The sequence below is a fragment of the Capricornis sumatraensis genome, chromosome 13 (genome assembly GCF_032405125.1).
Source record: "Capricornis sumatraensis isolate serow.1 chromosome 13, serow.2, whole genome shotgun sequence".
Lineage (NCBI taxonomy): Eukaryota > Metazoa > Chordata > Mammalia > Artiodactyla > Bovidae > Capricornis > Capricornis sumatraensis.
This window is the reverse complement of record NC_091081.1, coordinates 70,520,423-70,531,886: the sequence shown is the minus strand read 5'-3', so window position 1 is coordinate 70,531,886 and position 11,464 is coordinate 70,520,423. Positions and strand designations below refer to the sequence as shown.

At 37.9% G+C, this 11,464-nt stretch overlaps 1 protein-coding gene across 2 annotated transcripts in view; it reads left to right on the top strand.

Moving 5' to 3' along the window:
* The window catches only part of SHPRH (SNF2 histone linker PHD RING helicase), a 74,983-nt gene extending 69,799 nt beyond the window's left edge, over nucleotides 1-5,184 (top strand). For both annotated transcript variants that reach the window (XM_068984895.1, XM_068984896.1), the window contains 2 exons: nucleotides 1,687-1,767; nucleotides 3,177-5,184. In XM_068984895.1, coding sequence (XP_068840996.1) covers nucleotides 1,687-1,767; nucleotides 3,177-3,273 — 178 coding nt within the window. In that variant the 3' untranslated portion in view covers nucleotides 3,274-5,184. The remainder of the gene's footprint in view (nucleotides 1-1,686; nucleotides 1,768-3,176) is intronic.
* Nucleotides 5,185-11,464: the final 6,280 nt, after the last annotated feature.

The window sequence follows — 11,464 nt, the reverse complement described above, 5'->3', positions numbered from 1 at the left end:
ATATGCTCTACCCTGAAGATTCAAATTGAATAAGATATAATCTTGTTTCCCCAATGAGATCACTATGTAATACAGGAAACAGATGATTTGACATATTATAGTAGAATGTGCAAAAATAGGAATACTGTGGTAACAAAGAAGAGCGTGCACTCTTGTACCCTAGAGAGTCAGAAGAGGCTTCATTAGACTGAGTCTTGAAGGACTAATTACTCCAGAGTTGGCCTAGAGAAGGGTGCTCACACAGCAGAGAGTTGCTTGTGCAGAAACACAGAGGAGAAAATCCAGATGATGTTTCTCAGGACCGTCAGGAGTTTGAAGTTGCCGGGGTATAAAGTATGTGCAGAGGAGTGGCAGGAGGTAAGGGCTTGTATGCCACACTCAGAAACATAGCCTGCTCTGTAAGCAGTGGCCGAGAGAGCAAACGACGGCTTTAATTTTAAGCAGGAAAGAGACATTCATCAAGCAAAATGTGACAAAGTAATATAATTGTAATAAAGGCAAGATTGTTCTAAAGTACTACCAAGTATCACTTAAAATGTAGTTATGTCTTACTGGGTTTTTTCTTTGTTTGATTCGGGTTTATGTGGGGGACGGGGGTGGTTTTGTTTGGTTTGGGGCCGTACCACACTGCATGTGGTTATCTTAGTACCCTGACCAGGGAGCAACCCCATCCCCCCTGAAACGGAAGTGCAGACCCTTAACCACTGGACCACCAGAGAGGTCCCTGTTTGTTTTCGCCTTGTCTTATATTTTTAAGCACTGACTTCTTATCTTATTGTTTTCTAAAGCATACAGTGGGCTTATCTCAGATGTAAGACCACAAGTCTATAAAGGCCACTCAACACTGCTTAACAATCCTACTTTGCTTCCCTAGTATATAGATTTTTCTGCTTTCTGAAGAGTGAATCTGCAGTCTCTCTGTTCCTCCTCCTTGTTGAGGGAGAAAAGGGAAAACAGCTGCAGTCAGAGTAGAAGTAACTCATCTTTCCATCACCAACTTGAGCTGTCTACCTCCAGCAGTATCCACATAGTTCATTCAGTAAATTTTTATTGAGCTCCTGCTGTGTGCCAAGCACTGTTCTAAGTACTTGAGATGCCCTCACCTAGCTTAAATACTAGTTGTAGGGGATTGGTAGAGACAGACGGTAAACAATAAACATAATAAGTAAATGCATATACTATGTTAGGGGCAGGGTAAGGAGGATTTAGCCACCCTGCAGGTAGCTGGGCAGGAAGGGAATCCAACCTCCGTCCCCCTCACCATATGCTTCGTCCCTGCTAGCCTGCTTTCTGCCCTTCAGACTTTCGAAGCTTGTGCTCGGACGTGGCATTGATTTACTGCTGCTTCTGTCAGGTTGCTCCTCCCTGTCCTCTGCTTGTAGCCACCTATTCTCAGCAGTCATGTTTCAGGTCATATGTCAGCCTCCTCATGACCTTGTCTATACCTGAAAATGTCTTTTTGGTGTGTTTTTATTATGTCTTCCCTCAGTAGATACTGTAGATATCGGTTCATTGAGATTAGCTTGTTGTACTCGCTGTTGACCAAACCCCCTCACCCCAGCACCTGGCTTAGTACCTGCCACAGGAGATACTGACTGATAGATATAGCATGTAATATATGAAGTTTATTCATTCTAAACTGTTCTACAGGTGTTTTTAAACTTATCATTGTTATGTACCTTCTAGACCCACTATTGTACACAGATTCTTAATAAAAGCGACAATAGAAGAAAGAATGCAAGCAATGCTGAAAACTGCTGAAAGGAGGTAGGTAACAGTTCGCTTCAAGTGGATGGCAGCAGTGTTCCTGTTCATCTAAGGTTGTGTAAGCATGTAGAACGTCTTCACCTAGATGATCACTTAGTCAACCAAAAGATGTAAGTGCATATACTTTTTATAGAGCAAGGTATGACATTTTACCTATCCAAAATTTCCCAGCTAATACTCCAAGCATTCTATATTTGACTTAATTTATTAGTAGGGATTATAAGTTTGAGCAAACTCCGGGAGATAATAAAGGACAGGGAAGCCTGGAGTGCTGCAGTCCATTGGGTCCCAAAGAGTTGGACACGACAGAGACGGAAGAACAACAGCAGATACATAAAAAAATATTTAAGTGATTCTGCTGTTAAAGAAACTTTATTTCAGAGCTATTATACTTTTAATCACCCATATATATTTTGCCAGTGGAGGGCTTTGGGAGAACTAGCCTATATTTCCTTGCCATGCTGGATTACTTTTTAAATGAAATCTATCTTTATGCCCAACCTAAAAGCCTTGGTCTGAAATCTGTAACATGAAACTTAGAGACACTTGTTGGTTACATGCAAGTTAAAAAGTATGGACTTAAAACTAGGCTGGTAATTGTATTATTACTCTTACAGGCAGAGCAGAAGCAGGGAGACTAAAACAGCCTTAATTTTAAAAACTTAAGTTTGAAATCATAAAACTTCCTAACATTTACTTCCTAATATATTTTCTTTCAATATTTGTTTTCTTTCCATATATGTTTTCTTGAAACATAAACTAATGCCTGACTGAATTCTGGTGAGATAGGTGTGATTGCAAGATAAACTCAGAAGAGATGATTGCCTTGGAAGGGATGGTTTCTGCAGAGGTATTAGTACTTTGCATAGTAAAGCGGCCATTGAAAACCAGAAATTCTCTTTTCATTGGTGGTCTGTGGAAAAGAGAGAGGCTGCCACAAAAGCTTTTTGCCTCAAACATGAAGGCTTTTTCTTGGTGGTATTTCCAAATAAAACAGAATTCAGTGATTATATTTAAGCTGCCTCAATAAAAATAGCAGCTTGAATTTTTCTTGAAATTAACTTTGGATAGTAAGAAGGTAAGTTGTAAGGTGAAAGCCTTAGCAGTAGTTGGCAAGGGGTTTTGTTTATTAAGTGTACAGAGGAAAACATTTTATGGCAAAGTTTGAAAATGCTATATAGAAATCTTTCCTAATTTTAACAAGTTGTAATAATGATCCCATCATCTTCTTGGAGTTTCTTATAACTCAATTACAAAAAATTAGGGACATACTCTTATATTAAGAATATAATATTAATATATTTTTATGTCTTACATTATTATGAGACCAGAACAGTATATAAAGACAAACATAATAATTTATTTCTGGGGGTTTCTTTCTGATTCTGCTCACTTGGAAAATCCCGCAGTCACACGAACCCTTCCGCAAAGCATTCCGAGGCCTCTGTCTTGACCGTGGCTGACCTGGCAGACCTGTTTACCAAAGACACTGAAGACCTTGAATGAAGTACATTTGGTTCAGTCCAGACTTTAGTGTATTTTAAATTTTTCATAGTTTATAGAATAAAGTTATAAGTAAAACAGTCCAGTAGATGTCAGTAAACACTGTTCTTAGTTGAATGAATTTATCGCTTTTTTGGTTGTACAGTCCAGTAGTTTTTGAGTCCTTTTCAATATACTGTTTCCATAATAGCTATCAAGATCTTTAATTTTACACTCCTAATAAAATGTTTGGGCTCCCCAGGTGACACAGTGATGAAGAATCCACCTGCCAATGCAGGAAACATGGGTTTGATCCCTGGGTGAGAAAGATCCCCTGGAGGAGGAAATGGCAACCCACTCCAGTATTCTTGCCTGGAGAATCCCAGGGACAGAGGAGCCTGGCTGGCTACAGCCCACGGTGGTCGCAAAAGAGTTGGACACCACTGAGCGACTGCACACATGCACACACACACAAAAATACTTATTTTTATTCCAAAGAATATCTCTATCTGAGGGAATTAAGAGAGGTATTGTGTACTTTTCTTTTGATAAAATCAGTCTTAAAAAGAAGTTAGAATAAGAGAGTAACTCAACTATTCTAGTTTTATATGACTCAGTATACTCAACCAAGATAGATCTCATTTTTGGAAGAGCCTTTAGTATCTTTAGCACAGGATTCACCAATATCTTATTAGTAATATATTTAAAAGATGATGAATTATATTAGCTCCCAGTTCTTTGAGTAGTTATAGACTGTAACTCCATAAATAGTAACTTCAGAGTAATGTAGCTCCAACAGTAAGTTAATATTAGACAATTATTTCTTTTCTCTGTATCTTGCTACTAAAAATTGAAACACTGAACACTTTAAGTATTTCTGTTATATGTTAAATATTACCAGTGTAGGCAGTTAACATAGCTTTATTAAGTGTATTAATGTTTAATTAAAATTGTTTTCTCTACTTTTAATTTGTGTTCTAAATGTTTATGTTTTAAGATTGATCTGTAAATATTGCAGTGTCTATAATTTCAGTTCTTATGATTATAGCAATATGGCAGGGTTTTTTTTTATCATTATTACATACTAATGTCTTAGATTCTTTTTCTTTCCTATGTTCTTGTGTAACTAGACTTTTTAGCCACTAATATCTAAATTTATGGTAGGATTTGTTATTTCATTCCACTAGTACTTCCCTCAAGGATTAGCATTTGATCTTTGTAACAAGAGAATGTCATATTCACAGAAGCAAATAATTGCCAGTGATAATAACCCAGTGTTTCTTCTTCTGTGAAGAATTAATGGACTTTGAAATTGTTAAATAAGGAGTAGCTTGTTGTATCCTAGCCATTTGATGTAATACAAATGTTCTTGATTTATTTTCTTTGAGCCTTCAGAGTTTCAAATGACCCTCAGGACTCATTAACTCCTACTTAGTTGTCCAGAAAACTAACAGGAATATACCCTGGATCACATTTGTCCAAGAGGCTTTGGTGCTTAGTTAAGGTGCATTTTCTTATTCTGGTTTATAGAGTGACATAATCCAACTGAAGAAAACACACACACATTTTTGGTGCTTATTCTTCAGTTGAAGGAAGATATGCATTGATTCTTTTGTATGAAATTAGACAAAACTATTATTTTTGTAGCTCTTTACATGTTATAAAGAGCTTTCCTATACATTTTTGTGTTTAATTTGCCCACCAGTCCTGTGAAGTTGATGAAATTTATAGCATTCCTGTTTTAAAAGTAGAGAACTGAGGTTCAGAAATACTAAGAAATATGCCTATGACACATAGCAAGTAAACAGTGGAGCCCAGGACCCTTGGCTCCAAATCTCATGTTTTTTCTCTAAATCATAACTTGCTGCAATTCAGAAGGCCCTTGGTTCTAATTTAATGATGGACATGTTTCAGTATTTCTTTCTGTTTCTGAGTATTCTTTTTTGCGCTACAGTTTTAGGGAAAGTAATTTGATAATGCTTCAATTTTGTATAAAGAGAAATATAAAAATATGAATAGATAAATATACCTATCTGTATTAGAGAAAAACTGCTCTTATTTATTTCTGTAAAATGTCATCAATTAAATAAATATTTTAGTGTAAATTGAAATTTGGGCATTTATTAAATTTCTGATCTATAGAACATACTACATGGTTTTCATTTTTTGTTTGTTTTGGTCTTTCAAAAAAAGGTGTCAAAATTGTTTAAACCACAGAACCCTATATTTTATAGACATTCTTTCTTCAAAATAGTTGTGACAGTTTAGTTGCTCAGTCATGTCCAACTCTTTGCGACTCCATGGACTGCAGCACGCCAGGCCTCCCTGTCCATCACCAGTTCCCAGAGTTTACTCAAACTCATGTCCATTGAGTCGGTGATGCCATCCAACCATCTCATCCTCTGTCATCCCCTTCTCCTCCTGCCTTCAGTCTTACATGAGTCAATTCTTCGCATCAGGTAGCTGAAGTATTGGAATTTCAGCTTCAGCATCAGTCCTTCCAATGAATTCAGGACTGATTTCCTTTAGGATGGACTAGTTGGATCTCCTTGCTGTCCAAGGGACTCTCAAGAGTCTTTTCCAACACCACAGTTCAAAAGCATCAGTTCTTCATCACTCAGCTTTCTTTATAGTCCAACTCTCACATCCATATGTGACTACTGAAAATACCATAGCTTTGACTAGACAGACCTTTTTTGGCAAAGTAATGTCTCTCCTTTTTAATATGCTGTCTAGATTGGTTGTAGCTTTTCTTCCAAGGAGTAGGCATCTTTTAATTTCATGGCTGCAGTCCCCATCTGCAGAGATTTTAGAGCCCAAGAGAATAAAGTCTCTCACTGTTTCCCCATCTATTTGCCATGAAGTGATGGTTCTGGATGCCATGATCTTAGTTTTCTGAATGTTGAGTTTTAAGCAAACTTTTTCACTCTCCTCTTTCACTTTCCTCAAGAGACTCTTTGGTTCTTCACTTTCTGCCATAAGGGTGGTGTCATCTGCATATCTGAGGTTATTGATATTTCTCCCTGCAATCTTGATTCCAGCTTGTGCTTCATCCAGTCCAGCATTTCTCATAGTTATGACAGTTCTCCCAAATAATTGTTCAAAATAAATTCCAATCTAGTCTCCACATCTTGGCTGCAAACAAAGGGCTTTTTTTTTTTCCTCCTCCTGTCTTTTTATATTTTCTGAAATATCACCATACTTTTAAAAATAGTTGTTCTTAAATGAGTACTTTATTAATGAACCACAGAGGGAAAATAGTAAGGTAATTCAAGTCCTTAGTGAGCTGAAATGTGTTTGGAACTGGGACTGTATGTCTCTCTCTCTCTCTTTTTTTTTTTTTTTTTGGTTGTGCTGGATCTTTGTTGCTACATGGGCTTTTTCTCTAGTTGCAGTGAGCTGGGCGCTACTCTTTGGTCGCGGTGCACAGGCTTATTGCAGTGGCTTCTCTTGTTGTGGAGCATGGGCTCTAGGGCATACCAGCTTCAGCAGCTGCGGCACATAGGCTCACCCTGGGCTCTGGAGCACAGGCTCAATAGTTGTGGTTCACAGGCTTAGTTGCTTCACAGCATGTGGGATCTTCCCAGGTCAGGGATCAAAGCTGAGTCTCCTGCATTGGCAGGCGGATTCTTCACCCAATGATCCGCCAGGAAAGCCCTGCATCTCTCTTAAATGAATCCAAGTAACCTTACTAGGACTGAGAAGACTTATTTATATATAACGAAGTCCTATAATGTGAAATACACCTAATTCCTTAGTCTCTTGCTTCAAACTCAGGTAGCTTTACCATACTTATTGCAATTTCAGCTTTTCTCTTTGTGATCTCAGCAGAATGGCCCGTGTTTTAGAGATAGCTTATTAGGGATTGGCCCCTTTTATACTGTATTAATAAACTTAAAACTCTCTACATGATAATTCAACATACAACCACAAATTCTTTACAGTTATCAAACTTGACAGTATTTGTCAAAATATTTAGGATTTGAATTTAACAATGCAAGATGAATCATCAACCCAAGTTACCCTGTTAAGTAGACAAAGAAACAAATGATGTCTTTTAAATCTTATGCTCTGCTTTACAAGTTCTCCCAATATTTAATTGTGCTTGAGTATTTTTATGTTTATTAAACTAGGATAATCTTTGGGAAATGTGAAAATCACCTGTGCTAAAAGAGCTCAGGCCTTGTTAAGCTGAATAAAAAGTATCTTTCAATTTTTCTAGAATTTAAACAGAATCCCACAATTATATGCTATTTCTTAATTTCTTACTGGCATAGCAATATAAAAATGACATGCTACTGAAATGAAACAGTACAAGCAATATGTTTTAAACCTGTCTACTCTGGTAAAGAAAAATCTAATCTTCCATAATGCTTCTTGAAAGTGGGAGCAGTCAGCTCTACCTTTTATATAATGTACAAGAATTTCTGTGTACCTTCATTGCGTTGTGAATTTCACATAAATGGTATCACACATAAGGCTTAAATATGAACCACTTGTGAGCCTTCCTTTGAAGGAAGGAGTAATGGATAAACCACAAAGGGAACTCAGTTCTCATAATGGGTATGTGGTGTTGCTTCTGAGTTAACAGACTACCATATACAGAAAATAGCAGGAGAAGTTGGCCAGGACCAAAGTTGACATCTCCAACTTTCCTTTGCCTTCAGTTAGCCTTTCAGAGCCCTGCATACTTTATCTTTGAAGGTCCTATACCATCCCTTGAACCCTATTCCATTATTTAATATCAGTGACTCTCAAGACCAATTTTGTTCATTAAAACTGTGTTATATTGGAACCAAATCTTTCGTACTACAGCTTATGCTTTTTCCTTGCAAAATAGAAATAAAATTTAAGCTCCATTACTTGTGTAACAATTCTTTGTAAGGATGACTAAATTATTCAGTGACTTTTTCTTTCTGCCATTCAGTTATTCCATCCCTTCGGCCTTAAAGAGCTTAATCTCCAAACCCCTGTGGTATCTTTGTCTTCTAGTAAACCTGCTCTTAAGTTCCAAACCCTCAATAGAGCCTATTCAAAACACAATTTTGAGCAAGAACCTATTTTCAGCACATGGAATCTTTTCACATCTGTGATTTGTATGCCTCACAGTTCTGATGACTGATTCTTCCATTGCCTTAGGGAGCAGACATTTGTCCCCAAATTTCCTCAGAAAGAGGAAGAGCTTCCCCAGATGAGCTTCAGAGGGGATGTCCCCCTGTGTACAGTCTTCAGGTCCCTGGAAAGAGTTTTGTAGCAGCCCAAACCGGCTTCCCAGGTGGCTCAGGTGGTAAAGAATCCACCTGCCAGTGCAGGAGCCATAGGAGGCTAGGATTCTATGCCTGGGTTAGGAAGATCCCCTGGAGGAGGAACCCACTCCAGTATTCTTCCCAGGATAATCCCATGGACAGAGAAGCCTGATGGGCTACAGTCCATGGAGTCGCAGAGTCAGACATGACTGAGCAGGCAAGCAAAGCAAAGCAAGCTAATAAGTATAACCCATATAAACAGAAGGTCTTCAGAGTCCTCAATAATTTAGATGGCACCTGAGACCAAAAATTTTGATCCTGAGACCAAAAATTTTGAAAACTATAATAGCCTATTTTTAAATTAACTCTAGTGTCTCCTCAGCAGGAGCAAGGCAGGGAATGGGCAAATTTTTCTGGCCACATTGTAAGTTGCTGTATACACAATTTTGTTGATCATGGACAAAGCCCTATTGTAGGAAGAAGTCTGTCCACACAGCGGCAGCAGTGTTTGCAAGTCTGACAGACTATAAAACAAAGTTCCATTTAATTTTACATCTTACACTTTGTTAAAAAAAACAATGAAATGGTTGAGGTTGCATGTAACAGCTTTTAAAAGCTGTGTCCACATAAATGTAAACAAGTAATATTCTGTGACTGCCCCAGGACAACAGAAATTATTGTTACCTGTGATGGTCAGATTTACGAGTCATTTTGTCCAGGCTGTAGTCTCAACCAATCAGATACTGTGTGGCTATGAAATGTTTTCGTACGACTAGTGTCCATAATCAGTTGGCTTTAAAGGAGATTATTCTAGATGAGCTGAGCAGACATGATTTAATCAGTTGAGAGTCTTTCCAAGCAGATGTGAGACTTCCCAGAAGAAATTCCACCCGTGGACAGCAACTTCAGCTCATGCCTTAGGGTTCCAGCCTGTCCTTCTTGATGGCCTGCCCTCTGGACTTCAGACTTACCTAGCCAGCCTCCACAATCACATCAGCCAATGCCTTGCAATAAATCCTTGAATATGTATCTCCAACAGGTTTTGTTTCTCTGGTTGAACTCTTGATCCAGACTATCCTTGGAGAAACAAATGGGTGATACAGTTTATGCTACCACTTTTAAATAGCATTGTAATGTTTCTAAAAATATATACTCAAAACTGTTTAACTGTGACTTAAACATCTAAAGAATAAAGATTGCACCCCAAAGAAATGGTAGTTCATGAGTATCATTGGGTCAGTAAGTGGACTCCCATGGATACATTCCAGGGATCGGCAAGGAGGTCCATTAAGGTGTGGAAAGAAGATACTGGAACTCATTCAGAGTGGAGGGTTTTTTATAAAAGACAAATTAAGCTTCCTCTCATTTAATATGCAGACCAACACCTTTATTCCCATCCATATTTATGGCAGTCACATGTCACCTATGTAAGTGAACATGGGAGCTACTCATGTTATCAGGTAAAATAGTTGTGAAGAGTTTCATCCTTATAAGATACCGGCAGGGAGGAGCTGGTTTACTGAAGTCAGAGAACAGGCCTGAAACATCCATTATGACATTGATTCTCCATGGAGAAAGGAAATTTTGAATACAACATGAGTTCTCAAAAGGAGTTAGTGAAATAATTTCTGGAAGTTTTTAGTACAAGTGAACTTTAAGGTTCTTTTAAATCTGGTAGTTAAATCACCATGGCATTTTCCATTTTAGATTTTCTTTCTGCCAAAATATTCAGTGCTAAGTTCTAGAATCTCTTTAGCCAAATGAATAATAAATACCAAAAAAAGGAGGCTGCTATTTCCTTTTCCAGAAAGTGAGTAAACATAGAATGCATTTATTCCTTTCTGAAAACATCAAGTAACTCAATGAATTCAGTAGAAAAGGCATTAAATGTTTGTTGTTGGGTGGGCAGTAAACTTTTGCTGTTGTTTTTTAGTTGCTCAACCATGTCTAACTCTGCAGCCCCATGGACTGTAGCATGACAGGCCTCCCTGTCCGTCCCTATCTCCCAGAGTTTGCCCAAACTCATGTCCGTTGAGTTGATGATGCCATCCAACCATCTCATCTTCTGTTGCCCCCTTCTCCTCCTGCCTTCAATTTTTCCCAACATCAGGGTTTTTTCCAATGGTACAGTTAATAGTTGCTGAATTTAATTGGTTGGAATAACATAAACACTGTTCACCCTAGAGGAGAGTTGTGTGGGTTACTAAAGTCAGCAAACATCCTGTCTGATAAAGAGAACAAGCTAATGGACGTTAAATCATATAACACTTTTCCTCCAGCTGTGCTTTTCCTGTGTGTTTCATATTTAATAGTAAGAAGTGCTGTTTGATTCTATTCTCTGATTGTGATATCAGAAATGGTTACACTATTACATAAGATTTATTAAAAATTGCCTGAAGCTATTTGTTTCTTTTGGACTCCTATGAGTCCAGCTGCCAGAAAAGTGGTGCCTCTGCCCTGAAATCACAAGTCAACTACGTTGACAATCAGTGGATCCCAGATATTAAGGAACAGTGAAACCTGCTCAGAAGACCACCGTTCAGGATAACGCACTATAGTGTTTCTCTCATACTAGATGAAATAGTGGGTTATTTTCCTTTTCAGTTAGAGGCAAACTGGACCTCTAAAAAGCACTGATACTCAGGAATAAGACAATCCAATTTTTAAATTAGGCAAAGGAACTTTTAATAGACATGTTTTATTTCAAAATAAAGATACCAAAAGCTTAATAAATCTAAAAGTTCTATAAAGTTACTTTTAAAAATACTATGTATATTTAATATTGGCACAATATTATATCACTAATGGGGCTTCCCAGCTAACGCTGGGGTTAAAGAACCCACCTGTGAACACAGGCAGATGTGAGAGACACGGAATTACGGTCATCTGTACTGTACATACTTATAACTGACAGTTTGTACAACTTGACCTGTATCTCCCCTCTGAGAAAGACAAGTGGCCATAAGCAC